At 44.2% G+C, this 23,097-nt stretch overlaps 1 protein-coding gene across 1 annotated transcript in view; it reads left to right on the plus strand.

Annotated features, from left to right (window-relative positions):
* Positions 1-23,097, plus strand: part of LOC135512873 (ephrin type-B receptor 1-like) — a 202,228-nt gene that overhangs the window by 170,754 nt on the left and 8,377 nt on the right. The window contains exons 12-13 of the mRNA XM_064935338.1: positions 5,785-6,000; positions 19,968-20,117. Coding sequence (XP_064791410.1) covers positions 5,785-6,000; positions 19,968-20,117 — 366 coding nt within the window. The remainder of the gene's footprint in view (positions 1-5,784; positions 6,001-19,967; positions 20,118-23,097) is intronic.

The following is a 23,097-nucleotide window of genomic DNA, read 5'->3' on the forward strand; positions in this document are numbered from 1 at the left end:
AAAATGCAAATTAATTACTTAAAAATCATACAATGTGATTTTCTGGATTGTAGATTCCGTCTCTCACAGTTGAAGTGTACCTATGATTAAAAAAATTACAGACCTCTACATGCTTTGTAAGTAGGAAAATCTGCAAAATTGTCAGTGTAACAAATACTTGTTCTTCCCACTGTACATATAAGTATATCACTTATAAGTATATAAAAAGGGCACTTTATATGAATCATATTGATCGATCAGCTGAAGCTTTTATAGTTAATTTGACAGTCTTACACAAACAGTGAAGTATGATTGTTGAGAATAGTTGGGCAAGGATTATGACAATGGAGATTTTAAAGCTATCTGGAGGATAAAGGTTTTTCAATATAGCAGGGATTTGAGATCTGATAAACTACCTTGGCATGAATTGGAAAAAGAATCTAAAGCTTGTGTGTGTAAGCATGATTTCTATTTATCAATAACATTTGATTTATCCTAATGTAATTCATGAGATTAACGTAAATGCAATTGTTCCACCCAGAGCTCTTTGAGGCAATGTAGCTAATATATTCACAGTGCCCTGATTCAAAGTGCCAGCCTGGCACAGTTTAGTGCTTCTTCTAACTCCTTGGAAACAGAAAACATGGAACCCAATCAATACGTGGCCTAGTTTTCTAATCCCCTCAACCTGTTTCCTCCTCTCTTTGATCCTGGGCTCGTTTGAAGCGGGGCTTTGAACACCCCTTTGATGTCCGCTCCCTCACCAGGCCCCTCTTCCGAGCCACCGCACTTGACTCCCGCAGCCATCGATTTCTGGGTTGTTTTTCTTCTGGCATGCCCATGTTGCTGGCGCAGGGAGCCACAGTTGAATGAGCACCCCGCTCTGAGTGTTGGAGGTGCCCACTGAGGCCACACCGGAGGGTCAGACTTGGAGTGACTCATGGGATGGGATTATCCACCTTGGTAGGGGCCACTAATAAACAGCCAAGCTGGGGATAAGGAGGCAGAGTGAGAAAGATTAAAGACATGGAGCCACTGGGGCTTAACATATATGTTTTATTTATTGTCACATACACCGGATAGGTGCAGTGGAATGTTTAGTTTTACAGGGACAGCAATAGTTTTGTGCCTGGCCGGTGTTATGGGCTGGCCTTAGGGTGCCTGGTCCGCCCTACCATAGCTCCTTGCCCATGCAAATAAATATTTCAATATTTATAATTTATTTGCCCGAGAGAAGCGCCGACAGAAAGACGCATCAATCTCAGATAAAGCATTTGCACGAGTTCAACAGCGCCCCTCTGTCACAGTATGTATAGCCTATGTATCTGATGCTGTCTGGCCAAAAATAGTATGGTATGTGGCCAGACCACATCACATTCATTGTCTACAGGGGTGCTGTTTTGCTTTGCTTTCTCTGGTAAGGTATTTTCAGCCACTGTTCAGATGCTGGAGGTATTTTGGATGAATTCTTTTGGATGAATGTAACCTACTTTTTGAAGTGATGAAAACATCATGACTGGTTGTGCTCATGCTACAGTAACACTAGAACCGCTAAAGCAGTCATTTGGACTGCTCATGAATTACATTTTATTACCCTGGAATGTTTGAAGTCTGGAATGTTTATATAACATTCTGTCATTGTTAGAATCTTAATATCACAAACAGAACTGGAGATATGTAATTTTTTAATTGTTTTCTGTGGTTCCCCCTCCTCCCGACTGTAGGGCCTGATCCCCTCCTTCTCCTGTTACTGTGCCCAGTTGATAATCACCCCTAAGGTGCCATGCCCAATTGACAAGCACTCCGTTAGGGTGGCAGGTAGCCTAGTGGTTAGAGCGTTGGGCCAGTAACCGAATGGTTGCTAGATCGAATCCCTGAGCTGACAAGGTAAAAAACTGTCCTTCTGTACCTGACCAAGACAGTTAACCCACTGTTCCCTGGTAATATGTCATTGTAAATACATGTTTGTTCTTAACTGACTTGCCTTGTTAAATATATCAGTCCATGGAATCCAGTCTACGCAGGCCTACTTGGAGTGCGTTCGTCATTTACAATGGCAAGAAGACCAAGACAAATTAATGCACATTCTGCATCAGCGTTGCTACAAAATCTGAATGAAAACAACTCCGATAGTGGGGAAGAAATTAATCATCTCTGATGATTGTTCTTCTGATTCTGAGCTTCAGCCAGAACCTACAGGGCAAAGCACAAAAAAGCCAGAACGGTGCGCGCTGAGCAGGTGCCCATGCCATCACCAAATAAAATGGTGAGACAGGAGAGAGGAAGGGATGGCACCATTTGGATAGAACATACTGGTTACAATGCTACGGGATGATTATCAGCACAAAATGTCACCACTGAGAGAGGGGACCCAGCTAAAAAAATACATCAGCAATGCTTTTGTTGTTTATGTGACATGGACATGCTCTAACTGATGCCATTGCTTTTAGATTCACACCTTGTAAGCATGAGCTGACAATTTTTTTTTTTTTTACTGTTGTCATATGAGGCACACTTGGCGCTTATAAATATTCATCATTTGACCACACGTCTTGCTGACCGTACGCATTGGTGGTTGGGGTATTTTTTTATTACCACATTCCAAAACATGTTTTCTCTTGCATAGTTGTGACAAAGGCACTCCACAAATAAAATTGATTGAAAACCTAAATATTATTTATATATTTTTTACATAAAAAAAAACGTCAGACTTCAACTGTATATGTGTATATTTACAGTTAAAGTCGGAAGTTTACATACACTTAGGTTGGAGTCATTTCAGCTTGTTTTTCAACTACTCCACAAACTATAGTTTTTAACAAACTATAGTTTTGTAAAGTCGGTTAGGAAATCTACATCGTGCATGACACAAGTCATTTTTCCAACATTTGTTTACAGGCAGATTATTTCACTTGGGCCAGTAAGTGTATCACAATTCCAGTGTGTCAGAAGTTTACATACGCTATGTTGACTGTGCCTTTAAACAGCCTGGAAAATTCCAGAAAATGATGTCATGGCTTTAGAAGCTTCATTTGAGTCAATTGGAGGTGTACATGTGGAAGTATCTTTATCCACAGTATAATGAGTTCTATATCGACATAACCTGAAATGCCAATGAGCAAGGAAGAAGCCACTGCTCCAAAACTGCCATAAAAAAGCCAGACTATGGTTTGTAACTGCAGATGGGGACAAAGAGCTTACTTTTTGGAGAAATGTCCTCTGCTCTGATGAAACAAAAATAGAACTGTTCAGCCATAATGACCATCGTTATGTTTGGAGGAAAAAGGGGGATACTTGGAAGCTGAAGAACACCATCCTAACTGTGAATCACGGGGGTGGCAGCGTCATGTTGTGGGGGTGATTTGCTGCAGGAGGGACTGGTGCACTTCACAAAATAGATGGCATCATGAGGAGGGAACATTATGTGGATAAATTGAAGCAACATCTCAAGACATCAGTCAGGAAGTTTAAGCTTGGTTGCAAATGGGTCTTCCTATGTGGACAATGACCCCAAGCACACTTCCAAAGTTGTGGCAAAATGGCTTAAGGACAACAATGTCAAGGTATTGGAGTGGCCATCACAAAGCCCTGACCTCAATCCTATCCTAATTTGTGGGCAGAACTGAAAAAGTGTATGCAAGCAAGGAGGCCTACCAACTTGATTCAGTTACACCAGCTCTGTCAGGATGAATGGGCCAAAATTCACCCAATTTATTGTGGGAAGCTTGTGGAAGGCTACCCGAAACATTTGACCCAAGTTAAACAATTTAAAAGCAATGCTACCAAATACTAATTGAGTGTATGTAAACTTCTGACCCCTGGGCATGTGACGAAAGGAATAACAACTGAAAAAAATAATTATTTCTACTATTACTCTGACATTTCACATTCTTAAATATAGTGGTGATTCTAACTGACCGAAGACAGGGAATTCTTACTAGGATTAAATGTCAGGAATTGTGAGAAACTGAGTTGAAATATATCCGACTTCCGACTGTGTGTGGTGTGTGTGTGTGTGCGTGTGCGTGTGCGTGTGTGTGTGTGTGTGTGTGTGTGTGTGTGTGTACAGTACCTTGCAAAAGTCTTCAACGCCTTGACATTTTTCCTATTTTGTTGCATTACAACCTGTCATTTAAATTTATTTTTATTTCATGTAATGGACATACACAAAATAGTCCAAATTGGTGATGTGAAATGAAAAAAAATACTTGTTAAATATAAAACGGAAAAGTGGTGCGTGCATATGTATTCACCCCCCTTTGCTATGAAGCCCCTAAATAAGATCTGTTGCAACCAATTACCTTCAGAAGTCACATAATTAGTTTGCACACAGGTGGACTTTATTTAAGTGTCACATGATCTCATTAGATATACACCTGTTCTGAAAGGACCCAGAGTTTGCAACACCACGAAGCAAGGGGCACCACCAAGCAAGCAGCATCATGAAGACCAAAGAGCTATCCAAACAGGTCAGGGTCAAAGTTGTGGAGAAGTACAGATCAGGGTTGGGTTATTAAAAAATATCCGAAACTTTAAACATCCCAGTGAGCACCATTAAATCCATTATTAAAAAATGGAAAGAATATGGCACCACAACAAACCTGCCAAGAGAGGGCCACCCACCAAACCTTACGGACCAGGCAAGGAGGGCATTAATCAGTGAGGCAACAAAGAGGAGGAGCTGCAAAGCTCAACAGGGGAGATTGGAGTATCTGTCCATAGGACCACTTTAAGCCGTACACTCCAGAATGTAGAAAATAGTAAAAATATAGAAAAACACTGGAATGAGTAGGTGTGTCAAAAGTTATGACTAGTACTCTTTGTATATACACTTGTTTTTCAGTTTATTAGGTACACCCGTCTACTAACGAGTCGAACCCCCCTTTGCCACCAGAACAGCCTGAATTCTTTGGGGCATGGAAACGTTGCTCAATTGGTATCACGGGACCTAACGTATATATGGAAAACATTCCCCACAGCATTACACCACCGCCACTGACCTTTACTGTTGACACCAGGCAGGATCGGGCCATGGACTGCTTTTGCCAAATCCTGACTCTGCCGTCAGTATGAAGCAGCAGGAACCGGGATTCTCTAGACCAGGCGATGTTTTTCCACTCCTCAATTAACCAGTATATGTGATTGCGTGTCCACTGGAGCCACTTCTTTTTCTTTTTATCTGATAGGAGTGGAACCCTGTGTGATTTTCTGCTGCAATACCCCATCCGTGAAAAGGACCAACGAGTTGCGACTTCCGAGACGCCATTCTGTTTGTGGCCCGCCTGTTAGCTTCCATGATTCTTTCCGTTCTCCGACGACCTCTCACCAAGCTGTTTTTGCCCACAGGACTGCCGTTGACTGGACTTTTTTTTCTTTTTTCGCCATTCTCTATAAACTTTAGATACTGTCGTGCATGAAAAGCCCACTGTCAAGCCTGAAAAGCCCACTGTCGTGCGTGAAAAGCCCATACCACGCTCAAAGTCGCTTAGATCACTCTATTTGCCCATTCTAACGTTCAATCAACCAGTAACTGAATGCCTCAATGCCTGTCTGCCTGCTTTATATAGCAGGCCACGTGGCTCACTGTCTGTAGGAGCGAACCATTTTCGTGAATGGGGTGGTGTACCTAAAGCTTTATTAGCACAAAAACTGCTCCACCAATTTTTTTAAACTTTACCTTTGCATCTCCAACACAAGGACATTCTAGATGCATAGTGGGAGTATTATTTTCCCAATAATCTTTACTATGTTATTATCTCTAAAGTGACATAATTTCCTCTATGCCCCCTGCCCCCTGCACTGCAGCAAAACGATGGGCAGTTCACAGTGATCCAGCTAGTGGGGATGATGCGTGGCATCGCCGCAGGAATGAAGTACCTGGCAGAGATGAACTACGTCCACAGAGACCTGGCCGCCCGCAACATCCTGGTCAACAGCAACCTGGTCTGCAAGGTGTCCGACTTCGGCCTGTCCCGTTACCTGCAGGATGACACATCAGACCCCACCTATACTAGCTCCCTGGTGAGTACCCTTGTCTGTCGAGAGAGATGGGTGATTCAATAGTTGACCATGGTTATTTATTTGTGTCTGTGGTGAATAAGGATTATTTTATGTGAAATGTCACTCTTCTTTCACCAGAATCATATCTTATAACAAAGTCTACAGTATGTATGAGTATAACATGCTATAACTACAGTATGCTATATGGCACTACTGCAGCAAAATGCACAAGTTGATGAATTGCAATCTTGATGGGTTCTGACTCTTCTCACAATTCTTTGGTTAAAACTGAAATTCAATAGAAAAAACCTTTTCCACAATTCTGGGTGTCTGTCTGGCTGTGTTCAGGAGGCATAACTTTATAATGAGTTTCCCATAGGGCAGCCTCCACAACAGCTCCAATCAGAACATCAACATTTTGCAAGGAAACAGTACATTTTTCTCTTTCCCGTTAGCAAAATGGACAGTTATCACACAATGTGGAACACTAGACTTTGGCATTGTGAATGGAATATCAACCCATGTCTGAGATGAGGGTACATGCCTGCCTATGCAAAGACACTCTCTCACACAGTCATAGATTATAGCAAATTATTGATTGGTGCTTGCAGGAGCATTGTAGTAGGCAACCCTGCAAGTATCATCTAAGATCTCTGCTAGGTTATACCTCAGAGAGTAGTTGGATTTCATTTGGTTTTGATGATAAGCTCTTAAGTTATACTCTATATTGTAGATTTCCCACTTCGTATTTCCTCCGTTGGAATCATCTCCTGAAGAAACCATTGTTGTCTGGATGTTTGAGGGTATATAGTAAGTGAGAGTGTGCCTGACTGTGTGGATGTGGGTGAGTATGTCGGAGAGGCAGTGTGTATTGTTCCTGTCAGGGTTGGCCCAGATGGCTGACCCTGTGGTTCTGGGTTGATGGCTGAGGGTGGCTGGAGAAGCTTGGGGGCTATGGCCATGCTTTGTTTGCTGCCTGCTAATTAAGACAGTCTTAACCACTCCTGGTCTGCCCCACTTCCCCGCTCCACTCTCTGTGCTCCACTCTTATTTGCCACAGGCTTACTAGCGTGAGGTTAGGACATCTGTATTTCTAAGTTGGGTTGACTGTATCACAACCGACCGTGATTGGTTGCAATTTCAGTTTAATCCACCAGAAAAGACAAAACAAATAATACAACAAAACGTATTATTATTATTATTATTACAACCGTGATATACATCCTACCGTGATTGCTCACATCAACACCATTATCCCAGAAACCCTAGACCCACTCCAATTTGCATACCACCCAAACAGATCCACAGATCATGCAATCTCTATTGCACTCCAGTCTGGCCTTTCCCACCTGGACAAAAGGAACACCTACATGAGAATGCTATTCATTGAGTCCAGCTCAGCGTTCAACACCATAGTACCCTCAAAGCTCATCACTAAGCGAAGAATCCTGGGACTAAACACCTTCCTCAGCAACTGGATCCTGGACTTCCAGATAGGCTGCCCCCAGGTGGTGAGGGTAGGTAGCAACACATCTGCCACGCTGATCCTCAACACTGGAGTATCCCAGGGGTGTGTGCTCAGTCCCTTCCTGTACTCCCTGTTCACCCACGACTGTGTGGCCAGGCACGACTCCAACACCAGAGACCTGGCCGGGTGGTGCCAGAATAACAACCTATCCCTTAATTTAACCAAGACGAAGGAGATGATTGTGGACTACAGGAAAAGGAGGACCGAGCACACTCCATTCTCATCGACGGGGCTGCAGTGGAGCAGGTTGAGAGTTTCACGTTCCTTGGTGTCCACATCACCAACAAACTAGAATGGTTCAAACACACCAAGACAGTCGTGAAGAGGGCACGACAAAGCCTATTCCACCTCAGGAAACTAAAAAGATTTGGCATGGGTCCTCAGATCCTCAAAAGGTTCTACAGCTGTAACATTGAGAGCATCCTGACTGGTTGCATCACTGCCTGGTACGGCAACTGCTTGGCCTCCGACTGCAACGCACTACAGAGGTTAGTGTGTATGGCCCAGTACATCACTGGGGCTAAGCTGCATGCCATCCAGGACCTCTATACCAGGCGGTGTCAGAGGAAGGCCCTAAAAATTGTCAAAGACCCCAGCCACCCCAGTCATAGACTGTTCTCTCTACTACCGCATGGAAAGCGGTACCGGAGCGCCAAGTCTAGGACCAAAAGACTTCTCAACAGCTTTTACCATAAAACTCCTGAACAGGTAATCAAATGGCAACCCCGGACTATTTGCGTTGTGTGTCCCCTCAACCCCCCAACCCCTCTTTTACACTGCTGCTACTCTCTGTTAATCATATATGCATAGTCACTTTAACCTTACCTGCATATACATACTACCTCAGTTAGCCCGACTAACCGGTGCCCCCGCACATTAGCTACCCGGACTATCTGCATTGTGTACCGCCACCCGCCAACCCCTTGTTTACGCTACTGCTACTCTCTGTTTATCATATATGCATAGTCACTTTAACCATACCTACATGTACACTGGGGCAAAAAAGTATTCAGTCAAAATCAAATCAAATCAAATTTTATTTGTCACATACACATGGTTAGCAGATGTTAATGCGAGTGTAGCAAAATGCTTGTGCTTCTAGTTCCGACAATGCAGTAATAACCAACAAGTAATCTAACTAATAATTCCAAAACTACTGTCTTATACACAAGTGTAAGGGGATAAAGAATATGTACATAAAGATATATGAATGAGTGATGGTACAGAGCAGCATAGGCAAGATACAGTAGATGGTATCGAGTACAGTATATACATATGAGATGAGTATGTAAACAAAGTGGCATAGTTAAAGTGGCTAGTGATACATGTATTACATAAAGATGCAGTAGATGATATAGAGTACAGTATATACGTATACATATGAGATGAATAATGTAGGGTATGTAAACATTATATTAGGTAGCATTGTTTAAAGTGGCTAGTGATATATTTTACAACATTTCCCATCAATTCCCATTATTAAAGTGACTGGAGTTGAGTCAGTGTGTTGGCAGCAGCCACTCAATGTTAGTGGTTGCTGTTTAACAGTCTGATGGCCTTGAGATAGAAGCTGTTTTTCAGTCTCTCGGTCCCAGCTTTGATGCACCTGTACTGACCTCGCCTTCTGGATGATAGCGGGGTGAACAGGCAGTGGCTCGGGTGGTTGTTGTCCTTGATTATCTTTATGGCCTTCCGGTAACATCGGGTGGTGTAGGTGTCCTGGAGGGCAGGTAGTTTGCCACCGGTGATGTGTTGTGCAGACCTCACTACCCTCTGGAGAGCCTTACGGTTGTGGGCGGAGCAGTTGCCGTACCAGGCGGTTATACAGCCCGCCAGGATGCTCTCGATTGTGCATCTGTAGAAGTTTGTGAGTGCTTTTGGTGACAAGCCGAATTTCTTCAGCCTCCTGGGGTTGAAGAGGCGCTGCTGCGCCTTCTTCACGATGCTGTCTGTGTGGGTGGACCAATTCAGTTTGTCTGTGATGTGTATGCCGAGGAACTTAAAACTTACTACCCTCTCCACTACTGTTCCATCGATGTGGATATGGGGGTGTTCCCTCTGCTGTTTCCTGAAGTCCACAATCATCTCCTTAGTTTTGTTAACGTTGAGTGTGAGGTTATTTTCCTGACACCACACTCCGAGGGCCCTCACCTCCTCCCTGTAGGCCGTCTCGTCGTTGTTGGTAATCAAGCCTACCACTGTTGTGTCGTCCGCAAACTTGATGATTGAGATGGAGGCGTGCGTGGCCATGCAGTCGTGGGTGAACAGGGAGTACCCTTGTGGGGCCCCAGTGTTGAGGATCAGCGGGGTGGAGATGTTGTTGCCTACCCTCACCACCTGGGGGCGGCCCGTCAGGAAGTCCAGTACCCAGTTGCACAGGCTTGATGACGAGCTTGGAGGGTACTATGGTGTTAAATGCCGAGCTCTTCCTCTTGTCCAGATGGGTTGGGGCAGTGTGCAGTGTGATTGAGATTGCATCGTCTGTGGACCTATTTGGGCGGTAAACAAATTGGAGTGGGTCTAGGGTGTCAGGTAGTGTGGAGGTGATATGGTCCTTGACTAGTCTCTCAAAGCACTTCATGATGACGGAAGTGAGTGCTACGGGGCGGTAGTCGTTTAGCTCAGTTACCTTAGCTTTCTTGGGAACAGGAACAATGGTGGCCCTCTTGAAGCATGTGGGAACAGCAGACTGGTATAGGGATTGATTGAATATGTCCGTAAACACACCAGCCAGCTGGTCTGCGCATGCTCTGAGGGCGCGGCTGGGGATGCCGTCTGGGCCTGCAGCCCTGAGAGGGTTAACACGTTTAAATGTTTTACTCACCTCGGCTGCAGTGAAGGAGAGTCCGCATGTTTTCGTTGCAGGCCGTGTCAGTGGCACTGTATTGTCCTCAAAGCGGGCAAAAAAAGTTATTTAGTCTGCTTTGGAGCAAGACATCCTGGTCCGTGACTGGGCTGGTTTTCTTTTTGTAGTCCGTGATTGACTGTAGACCCTGCCACATACCTCTTGTGTCTGAGCCGTTGAATTGAGATTCTACTTTGTCTCTATACTTACGCTTAGCTTGTTTGATAGCTTTGCGGAGGGAATAGCTGCACTGTTTGTATTCGGTCATGTTTCCAGTCACCTTGCCCTGATTAAAAGCAGTGGTTCGCGCTTTCAGTTTCACGCGAATGCTGCCATCAATCCACGGTTTCTGGTTTGGGAATGTTTTAATCGTTGCTATGGGGAACGACATCTTCAACGCACGTTCTAATGAACTCGCACACCGAATCAGAGTATTCGTCAATTTTGTTGTCTGATGCAATACGAAACATATCCCAGACCACGTGATGGAAGCAGTCTTGGAGTGTGGAATCAGCTTGGTCGGACCAGCATTGGACAGACCTCAGCGTGGGAGGTTCTTGTTTTAGTTTCTGTCTGTAGGCAGGGATCAGCAAAATGGAGTCGTGGTCAGCTTTTCCGAAAGGAGGGCGGGGCAGGGCCTTATATGCGTCGCGGAAGTTAGAATAACAATGATCCAAGGTTTTGCCAGCCCTGGTTGCGCAATCGATATGCTGATACAATTTAGGGAGTCTTGTTTTCAGATTAGCCTTGTTAAAATCCCCAGCTACAATGAATGCAGCCTCAGGATGTATGGATTCCAGTTTGCAAAGAGTCAAATAAAGTTCGTTCAGAGCCAACGTGTCTGATTGGGGGGAATATATACGGCTGTGATTATAATCGAAGAGAATTCTCCGGTCTACTTCTAAATCAGGTGACCAGAAGGAAGATGTTTGATTTCTGTCGGCCCCTCTTCTTACCAGAAAAATGTTTGTTTCTGTCGGCGCGATGCATGGAGAAACCCGCTGGCTGCACCGACTCCGATAGCGTCTCTCCAGTGAGCCATGTTTCCGTGAAGCAAAGAACGTTACAGTCTCTGATGTCCCTCTGGAATGCTACCCTTGCTCGGATTTCATCAACCTTGTTGTCAAGAGACTGGACATTGGCGAGAAGAATGCTAGGGAGTGGTGCACGATGTGCCCGTCTCCGGATTCTGACCAGAAGACCGCCTCGTTTCCCTCCTTTACGGAATCGTTTTTTTGTGTCGCCGGCTGGGATCCATTCCGTTGTCCTGGGTGAAAGGCAGAACACAGGATCCGCTTCGCGAAAGTCATATTCTTGGTCGTACTGATGGTGAGTTGACGCTGATCTTATATTCAGTAGTTCTTCTCGACTGTATGTAATGAAACCTAAGATGACCTGGGGTACTACTGTTAGAAATAGCACGTAAAAAAAACAAAAAACTGCATAGTTTCCTAGGAACGCGAAGCGAGGCGGCCATCTCTGTCGGTGCCGGAAGTTAAAAAAACATAAATAAATAAATAAAAATAAACAATTGTGCAAGTTCTCCCACTTAAAAATATGAGGCCTGTAATTTTCATCATAGGTACACTTCAACTGTGACAGATAAAATGAGGCGGGGGAAAAAAATCCAGAAAATCACATTATAGGATTTTTAATGAATTTATTTGCAAATTATGGTGGAAAATAAGTTTTTGGTCACCTACAAACAAGCAAGATTTCTGGCTCACAGACCTGTAACTTCTTCTTTAAGAGGCTCCTCTGTCCTCCACTCGTTACCTGTATTAATGGCACCTGTTTGAACTTGTTATCAGTATAAAAGACACCTGTCCACAACCTCAAACAGTCACACTCCAAACTCCACTATGGCCAAGACCAAAGAGCTGTCAAAGGACACCAGAAACAAAATTGTAGACCTGCACCAGGCTGGGAAGACTGAATCTGCAATAGGTAAGCAGCTTGGTTTGAAGAAATCAACTGTGGGAGCAATTATTAGGAAATGGAAGACATCCAAGACCACTGATAATCTCCCTCGATCTGGGGCTCCACGCAAGATCTCACCCCGTGGGGTCAAAATGATCACAAGAATGGTGAGCAAAAATCCCAGAACCACACGGGGGGACCTAGTGAATGACCTGCAGAGAGCTGTGACCAAAGTAACAAAGCCTACCATCAGTAACACACTACGTCACCAGGTACTCAAATCCTGCAGTGCCAGACGTGTCCCCCTGCTTAAGCCAGTACATGTCCAGGCCCGTCTGAAGTTTGCTTGAAAGCATTTGGATGATGCAGAAGAAAATTGGGAGAATGTCATATGGTCAGATGAAACCAAAATATAACTTTTTGGGAAAAACTCAACTCGTCGTGTTTGGAGGACAAAGAATGCTGAGTTGCATCCAAAGAGCTCCATACCTACTGTGAAGCATGGGGGTGGAAACATCATGCTTTGGGGCTGTTTTTCTCTAAAGGGACCAGGACGACTGATCCGTGTTAAGGAAAGAATGAATGGGGCCATGTATCATGAGATTTTGAGTGAAAACCTCCCATCAGCAAGGGCATTGAAGATGAAACGTGGCTGGGTCTTTCAGCATGACAATGATCCCAAACACACCGCCCAGGAAATGCTTCGTAAGAAGCAGAGGCTTAGCCAGTCTCCAGATCTCAACCCCATAGAAAATCTTTGGAGGGAGTTGAAAGTCCGTGTTGCCCAGCAACAGCCCCAAAACATCACTGTTATAGAGGAGATCTGCATGGAGGAATGGGCCAAAATACCAGCAACAGTGTGTGAAGACTTACAGAAAACGTTTGACCTCTGTCATTGCCAACAAAGGGTATATGACAAAGTATTGAGAAACTTTTGTTATTGACCAAATACTTATTTTCCACCATAATTTGCAACTACATTCATTAAAAATCATACAATGTGATTTTCTGGATTTTTTTCCCTCATTTTGTCTGTCATAGTTGAAGTGTACCTATGATGAAAATTACAGGCCTCTCTCATATTTTTAAGTGGGAGAACTTGCACAATTGGTGGCTGACTAAATACTTTTTTGCCTCACTGTATATACTACCTCAATTAGCCCGACTAACCGGTGCCTGTATATAGCCTCGCTATTGTTATAGCCTCGCTACTGTATATAGTCACGCTACTGTTATTTTTCAGTCTTTTTTACTGTTGTTTTTATTTCTTTGCTTATCTATTGCTCACCTAATACCTTTTTTTACTTCAAAATTGCACTGTTGGTTAGAGCCTGTAAGTAATAATTTCACTGTAAGGTCTACACCTGTTGTATTAGGCGCACCTGACAAATAAACTTGATTGGGAGATACCCATAGGGCGGCGCACAATTGGCCCAGCGTTTCTCTCCCTCTAAAAACAGAAATACTATTTTGGCCTTTTATTCAGATTACAATCACTCATTTTTGTTTTTTGATCACAAAATAACCTCCAAAATATCGATATATATACAGTATTATCATGTTGATGGCACAGTCATATAGCCCGGCACCTACATAAAGCTGAGTGACTCACTCATTCATGGATTTGGATCAAAATAAATAAGTACCAACATTCTTTCTGATAGTCTTTAATAAAGAATTGTTTTGGTTATCCTGACCTGGACACCATGTAGAGTATTATGATTGCCCTCCTGATTGGTGCAGCAGTATAAGACACTGCATCGCAGTGCAAAATGCGCTGCTACAGATGTAGGTTCGATAACTGTGCCGGCTGCCCCCGGGAGACCCATATGTAATTATTGTCGGTCACGTCATGAAAAAATAAAAATCCGATATACTGCAGGCCTACCATAGGTGTTGAGTAATGTGCTGTTAACCTTTCTAGCGAAAGCGGAACCCCTCGACAACATTCGGCTGAAAAGGCCGCGCGCGAAATTCAAAAATATTTTTTAGAAATGTGTAACTTTCACACATTAACAAGTCCAATACAGCAAATGAAAGATAAACATCTTGTTAATCTACCCATCGTGTCCGATTTAAAATGTTTTACAGCTAAAGCACAACATATGATTATGTTAGGTCATAGCCAAGTCGAAAAAAAACACATTTTTACAGACAAAGTTAGGAGTCACAAAAAGCAGAAATATAGATAAAATGAATCACTAACCTTTGATCTTCATCAGATTACACTTATAGGACATCATGTTACACAATACATGTATGTTTTGTTCGATAATGTGCATATTTATATCCAGAAATCTCAGTGTACATTGGCACCTTACGTGCAGTAATGATTTGATTTCAAAACATCCAATGATTTTGCAGAAATACTCATAATAAACATTGATAAAAGATACAAGTGTAATTATCACAGAATTAAAGATAGACTTCTCCTTAATGCAACCGCTGTGTCAGATTTAAAAAAAACTCAGAACCCAAAACAGCCAGAGGAATATCCGCCATTTTGGAATCAACCAAGTTAGAAACAACACCATAACTATTCACTTACCTTTGATGACCTTCATCAGAAGGCACTCCCAGGAATCCCAGTTTGACAATAAATGACTGATTTGTTCCATAAAGTTCCTTCATTTATGTCCAAATAGCCACTTGTTGTTATCATGTTCAGCCCAGTAATCCATCTTCGAGGCGCAGGCACTTCATCCAGACAAAAACTCAAAATGTTCCGTTACAGTCCTTTAGAAACATGTCAAACGATGTATGGAATCAATCGTTAGGATGTTTTTAACATAAAACATCAATTTTCCAACCGGAGAATTCCTATGTCTTCAGAAAAGCACTGGAACGAGAAGTAACTCTGTTGGGAGCGCGCATCATGAGACCAACGCTCTCTGCCAGACCACTGACTCAAAGAGGTCTCATGAGCCCCTCCTTTATAGTAGAATCCTCAAACCAGTTTCTAAATACGGTTGACATATAGTGGAAGCCATAGGAAGTGCAACCTCATCCATATCTCAATGTGTATTCGGTAGGCCAAGCTTTGAAAAACTACAAATGTCAGATGTACCACTTCCTGGTTGGATTTTTCTCAGGTTTTCGCCTGCCATATGAGTTCTGTTATATTGACAGACATTATCCAAACAGTTTTAGAAACTTCAGAGTGTTTTCTACCCAATACTAATAATATTATGCATATATTAGTATCTGGAACAGAGTAGGAGTCAGTTCACTCTGGGGACGCTATTCATCCAAAAGTGAACATGCTGTCCCCTATCCCAAAAAGGTTAAAAGTGGTATAGGTCTTATTTATTTAAAGAGCATAATGAAGTTAGAAGCAATAGGATTTGAAGCAATAGCCTACCCGCTGTGGTCACTATTTTAGCACCGTTTGGTGCTGCTCTGAGACAAGCATGAGGACTGGTCTTGACAAATCAATGAGATTTTTATTTTCACTGAATCTCAATGTGGGTATTGGTTAGACTACAATTATACATGTAGGGTGTGGAAATGTTAAGCTTTTAGTACTGTAGCCTACTCCCGATCGTCAAGTTGTACAGCGCCATATTTTCTCCTATAACATGGGTTTGCTGTGATAAATATGGCAGGGGTAGCTCCAATGCTTCAGTTTCTCATCATATCCCAACTCAACATGAGGAACGAACCTAGCCAACAGGCTAGCTGTTTCCATTACAGGGCTGAGCTGCTCCACTGCTGTTTGAAATGGGAAACAGAGCTATCTGGGCTGGGGTCGCCCTTTTCACCTAACGAGCTCTACCCTTAGCACCTCAGACTGCACTGCTAAACAACATCATTGATTTCTTTCTGTTTGCTTGCCCTTTTAATTCAGGTTCTCCAGCCAATGTTATGTTGGTTGGCTCTGAAAGGGCTTTTTGAGGTGAAAAGGTTATTGCTTAACCGCACCTGATTTAAAAAAAAACAGCCATTGCAGAAGTAAAGCATTTCTCCTACTTTCAACCACAGTCTTTTAGTTGCTGACTGCAACCTATTGGCAGTAAGATTACTAATTGAAAAGCATGTTTGATTTCACTGATGAATTGCACTATACATACATATAAACAATTAGCAATTAGATTGTATCACATATATCACACATATTATAACAAACCTGATATAATGGCTTTGGCCATGAGGGGCTCTTTTACTCACCTTTGTAGGGGAGATTTGTAGTGTGAGTGTGTGCAGTGACTTTTAGGCCTTTGTAAATGTCACACACATCATGGGGAGTGAGAGTTGAGACAGAAGAATGTAGAGGCCCAAAGCTGTACAGAACAATCTATCAAAGAGCACCAGAACTGCACAGTGGGTGGCTCACCATTTACATTTTCTCATCTAATAATTTTTGTCCAGTCCTTCATAGGTCAAAGATGATACGTTAAATGACCTCTATCTAAGCCAAGCTCCTGGTCCCTTGTGCAGTATGTGACTTCAACATCTCAATATTGACACAAATATAAAGTAAGTTTGTCAATATTTAAATAAGTTAGAGCATAAGTAATGCAGGAACCATGGGAGTGCTGTATGTTAGGGAGGTATACGTGATAATTAGTTCCTATTCCTGTTTGTAATGTATCAATCCGTATCTACCCAGTCGGTTTCCACAAACTGTTTTTCCAGAAAATATCAATATAACTTGTACTGCTCTCTAAATTTCCATTAATGCAGGGTTTCCCTGCTTCCTGCCATTTAGATACATATCCTCATGGTTTTGACAGTGTGAAACCCACTTGGCTTTAAGAAGGGATGACAGTCACTGGAGACTGAGGGGAAAAGCCTGCTTTGCTGAAATGTCCCAATGATACATATCTGGAGTAGGGCCATATTGATTTGGGTTTAACTGTACTATAAAAACAAGAATGTGAGATGGGAAAAGCCAGCCCTCGATACCCCTGGAGTTGTATTTTTTACAGAATAAGTGCCATTCTCTTCACCCAATGGGATCATAAACCAAATTATGCCGGCTGGCATGAAATGCATTTTTCATCACCCCTCTGCCATATTAATAGTCTAATTTATCCTTGAAGATTGGAAAAACAAAGTAATCTGGTTAGGCTTCACATTACTATTTATGATTTGCTGTGGCAGATTTATGAGCTTACGTTATGTGTGTAAATGTATACTACATGAAGATTGTGTGAGTGTGTGTGTGTGTGTGCGTGCATGAGAGGGAGGGAGTGGAAAGGAAAGAGGGTTGCCTGTGTTTGTGCTAGGGAGAGATACAGGAGAAAGGGTTGCCTGTGTTTGTGCTAGGGAGAGATACAGGAGAGAGGTTTGCCTGTGTTTGTGCTAGGGAGAGATACAGGAGAGAGGTTTGCCTGTGTTTGTGCTAGGGAGAGATACAGGAGAGAGGTTTGCCTGTGTTTGTGCTAGGGAGAGATACAGGAGAGGTTTGCCTGTGTTTGTTCTAGGGAGGGATACAGGAGAGAGGTTTGCCTGTGTTTGTGCTAGGGAGAGATACAGGAGAGAGGTTTGTGCTAGGGAGAGATACAGGAGAGAGGTTTGCCTGTGTTTGTTCTAGGGAGAGATACAGGAGAGAGGTTTGCCTGTATTTGTGCTATGGAGAGATACAGGAGAAAGGTTTGCCTGTGTTTGTTCTAGGGAGAGATACAGGAGAGGGGTTGTTTCTGTATGTGTTTTATGTAGGTTAGCATACTCCTCAAAAAGAAGACACCCATTTCAAATACTTCAATAAATTATGACATGTAATTCTTGTCATTCATTTAAGTAACAGTCATGGTGTAACCAACATGCAGTACCAAAACACAGCAGCTTTTAATGATATCAGTAGTTGTACTGTGAAATTAATAAAGACTCCTATCTCTTTCCATTCAGTATGCCTTTTTCCACTCACACTCTCTCTCTCCATTCCTTATGCCTTTCTCCACTCCCTACGCTATCTCTCTCCATTCCTTATGCCTTTCTCCACTCCCTACGCTATCTCTCTCCATTCCTTATGCCTTTTTCCACTCCATTCCTTACACTACGCTATCTCTCTCCATTCCTTATGCCTTTCTCCACTCCCTACGCTATCTCTCTCCATTCCTTATGCCTTTCTCCACTCCCTACGCTATCTCTCTCCATTCCTTATGCCTTTTTCCACTCACACTCTCTCTCTCCATTCCTTATGCCTTTCTCCACTCCCTACGCTATCTCTCTCCATTCCTTATGCCTTTCTCCACTCCTTACACTAGACATCACACAGTGTCTGGAGCTCTGAAGCTTTGTTGACTATAGACCTTACAGTAATTTTGTCAACACTTTTAAGTTTCATAATTTCCTTGTTTCCCTGAGGGAATTCTCTCTTCTCGCAGTTTTTATTGGGTAGAGAGAGAAAGTCGACTCTATTCATTATAAATATACAGTGTGAGCCAAGCCTTTTGTTTTCCTCTGCATTTCAACAATTTGCTTTATTAAAAACCTGCGGTTCGGCTGCCTCCCCCATAGCGTTAATTATAGGGGATCTGCAATGCAGCCTCAAACGAGCTAACCATTGAAGCATAATACATTCAGCAGGAAATACTGGGATTTGTAGTATTTGCTGTAGCATTCCTTTCTTCTGTTGTGGAAGAGACATCTGAGTTCGCCTCCAGGAGCCAAAGAACACACAGAGGGAAAGTATCTCAAAGCGCTGTAAATGAAATGCACAAGAACTGAGTGTTTGATTCAAAGCATGCTTCTGAACAATGGTTCATTTCTCATGATGTCACACTGAATACACTTCCACATCAAAAATCTTCCTTCTAAAATAGATCCTTGGTAATACATATGTTATTCTTGAATCAACAACTGACTTGTAAGCATCAGGTCCATTTAGCTGTTGATGGCATGTGAATATTATTGCTGGTGGTTTCCCTGCTCAACACTCATCAGGGGTTTTCTCTCAGTCCTGTGAATTCACAGTACAGGCTTTTCAACCACAAGACTCTCTGCCCAGAACAATCAGAACAGGACTTGAGATTCATGAATTTCAGTCCAGCTGACAGAGGTCTTTAATTCAACTGTCTCCAATAGATGGGATCCACCATCAGCCCAATGTGATTCTCTAACTGCACACACTCATAAATATGTTCCCTGTAGAGCATGTAGCTAGATCCAGAGGAGGGCTGTGTAAAGCCTGCAGTTCTTTTGGAATCAGGCTTACCCAAAAGCATACACGTCCAGGCCTTTTGGTGCTGTTAAGAGTACACTCTTCCAGGAGTTGTAAGATAAATCACCCAGGGTGTCCTGTATGCATGGTGGGAAATATGTAATGAGCATCGTTCATCAATGTTAATGAAAATAATTGCATGGTGAGTCAGTGTTGTTGGTACACTCATAACTAATATATTTTTTCAAAATAAATATAGTCAGCTTGTGATTAAAAAAAAAAGGTTTTCCAAAAGAATGTTTATAATGCTATATAAATAGAGTGGTTTTAAGTCCATTGCATATGTTTTTGATATGGAGATGGTATGTTTTGAATGAATACTCTGATTGGTGGGGTGATTTCAGTGTATTTGTAAGAGGAAGCTCACAGATATGGTTCTCCGTTCGTCTTTGGCGTTTATATTTGGGCCTTGCCCTTAAAAAGCAGGAAACGGTCAAATGTCATGTCTAACCAGCCAGTGTAAAGAGACACAAGATTACAGTCTAAAACATTTCCCTCTCTTTCTTCCTTGTCTCTGTCTCTCCCCCCAGGGAGGGAAGATCCCAGTGAGATGGACAGCCCCTGAGGCCATCGCCTACAGGAAGTTCACCTCAGCCAGCGACGTGTGGAGCTACGGCATCGTCATGTGGGAGGTGATGTCATTTGGCGAGCGGCCGTACTGGGACATGAGCAATCAGGACGTGAGTATTGTACAACTTCCTTGCAGTATTAACAGATACAGTGCCTTCAGAAGGTATTCATATCCCTTTCCTTATTCCACATTTTGTTGTTACAGCCTGAATTCAAAATGGATTAAATCTTTGTTTTTTCTCACCAATCTACACACAGTACCGAATAATGACAAAGTGAAAGCATGTTTTTTTTACACTTTTGCACAAATTTATTGAAAATGACGTACAGAAATATCTCATTTACATAAGTATTCACAACCCTGAGTCAATACATGTGCAGTGATTACAGCTCCTATTCTTTCTCGGGGTAGTCTCTAACAGTGTAACGGTTTTCTATTTGTGAAGGAGAGTCGGACCAAAATGCGGCGTGGCTATTGTGATTCATATTTTAATGAAACAAGAAAAAACACGAATCAATACGAAAACAACAAACGTAACACGAAAACCGAAACAGCCTATACTGGTGCAAACTAACACACGACAGAAACAAGGACATAAGGACAATCACCCACGAAACACTCAAAGAATATGGCTGCCTAAATATGGTTCCCAATCAGAGACAACGATAAACACCTGCCTCTGATTGAGAACCACTTCAGACAGCCATAGACTAAGCTAGAACACCCCACTAAGCTACAAACCCGATACCTATGAAAAAACCCCAAGACAAAACACACCACATACAAAAACCCATGTCACACCCTGGCCTGACCAAATAGATGAAGAAAACACAAAATACTAAGACCAGGGCGTGACAGAATCCCCCCCCCCAGGTGCGGACTCCCGGCCGCACACCAAAACCCATAGGGGAGGGTCCGGGTGGGCGTCTGTCCACGGTGGTGGCTCCGGCGCGGGACGTGGACCCCACTCTAACAAATTCTTAGTCCATCTTCCTCGCGTCCTTAGATAGGCGACCCTCGCCGCCGACCTTGGCCTAGTAGTCCTCACCCAGGACCCCACTGGACTGAGGGGCAGCTCGGCACTGAGGGGCAGCTCGGCACTGAGGGGCAGCTCGGCACTGAGGGGCAGCTCGGCACTGAGGGGCAGCTCGGGACTGAGGGGCAGCTCGGCACTGAGGGGCAGCTCAGGCAGGTAGTTGGCTCTGGCAGATCCTGGCTGGCTGGCGGTTCTGGCAGATCCTGGCTGACTGGCGGATCTGGAAGAGTCTGGCGGATCTGGAAGAGTCTGGCTGACTGGCGGATCTGGAAGATCCTGGCTGACTGGCGGATCTGGAAGATCCTGGCTGACTGGCGGATCTGGAAGATCCTGGCTGACTGGCGGATCCTGGCTGACTGGCGGATCCTGGCTGACTGGCGGATCTGGAAGATCCTGGCTGACTGGCGGATCTGGAAGATCCTGGCTGACTGGCGGCTCTGGCTGCTCCATGCTGACTGGCGGCTCTGGCTGCTCCATGCTGACTGGCGGCTCTGGCAGCTCCTTGCAGACTGGCGGCTCCTTGCAGACTGGCGGCTCCTTGCAGACTGGCGGCTCCTTGCAGACTGGCGGCTCCTTACAGACTGGCGGCTCCTTGCAGACTGGCAGCTCTGGCTGCTCCATGCAGACTGGCAGCTCTGGCCAGGCGGGAGACTCCGGCAGCGCTGTAGAGGAGGAAGGCTCTGGCAGCGCTAAACAGGTGGGAGACTCCGGCAGCGCAGGAGAGGAGGAAGGCTCTGGCAGCGCTAGAGAGGCGAGGCGCACTGTAGGCCTGATGCGTGGTGCTGGCACTGGTGGTACTGGGCCGAGGACACGCACAGGAAGCCTGGTGCGGGGAGCTGCCACCGGAGGGCTGGTGCGTGGAGGTGGTACAGGGTAGACCGGACCGTGCAGGCACACTGGAGCTCTTGAGCACCGAGCCTGCCCAACCTTACCTGGTTGAATACTCCCGGTCGCTCTGCCAGTGCGGCAAGGTGGAATAGCCCGCACTGGGCTATGCAGGCGAACCAGGGACACCGTGCGCAAGGATGGTGCCATGTAAGCCGGCCCAAGGAGACTCACTGGGGACCAGATGCGTAGAGCCGGCTTCATGGCATTTGGCTCGACGCTCATTCTAGCCTGGCCGATACGCGGGGCTGGAATGTACCGCACCGGGCTATGCACCCGCACTGGGGACACCGTGCGCACCACAGCATAACACGGTGCCTGCCCAGTCTCTCTAGCCCCCCGGTAAGCACAGGAAGTTGGCGTAGGTCTCCTACCTAGCGTCGCCATACTCCCTGTGAGCCCCCGCCAAGAAATTTTTGGGGCTGACTCCCGGGCTTCCTTGCCAACCGTGTTTCCTCATATCGCCGGCTCTTCTCTCTGGCTGCCTCTGCTCTCCTCGCTGCCTCCACCTGTTCCCATGGAAGGCGATCCTTTCCCGCCAGGATCTCCTCCCATGTGTAGCAACCCTTGCCATCCAATATATTGTCCCATGTCCAATCCTCATTGCACCGCTGTTGCTGTTGCCTGTTGTCACGCTGCTTGGTCCTGTTGTGGTGGGTGATTCTGTCACAGTTTTCTGTAGGCAAAGGAGAGTCGGACCAAAATGCGGCGTGGCTATTACGATCCATGTTTAATTAAACAGAAAAAAACGCGAATCAAAATTCAAAACAAACAAACGTAACACAAAAACCGAAACAGCCTAATACTGGTGCAAACTAGCACACGACAGACATAAGGACAAAAGGACAATCACCCACGAAACACTCAAAGAATATGGCTGCCTAAATATGGTTCCCAATCAGAGACAACGATGAACACCTGCCTCTGATTGAGAACCACTTCAGACAGCCATAGACTAAGCTAGAACACCCCACTAAGCTACAAACCCAATACCTATGAAAAAAACCCAAGACAAAACACACCACATACAAAAACCCATGTCACACCCTGGCCTGACCAAATAGATAAAACACAAAATACTAAGACCAGGACATGACAAACAGCTTTGCACATTATCCTTTTAACAATTCTTCAATCTCTGTCAAGTTGGTTCTTGATCATTGCTTGA

The sequence above is a fragment of the Oncorhynchus masou genome, chromosome 24 (genome assembly GCF_036934945.1).
Source record: "Oncorhynchus masou masou isolate Uvic2021 chromosome 24, UVic_Omas_1.1, whole genome shotgun sequence".
NCBI classification, from domain to species: Eukaryota; Metazoa; Chordata; class Actinopteri; order Salmoniformes; family Salmonidae; genus Oncorhynchus; species Oncorhynchus masou.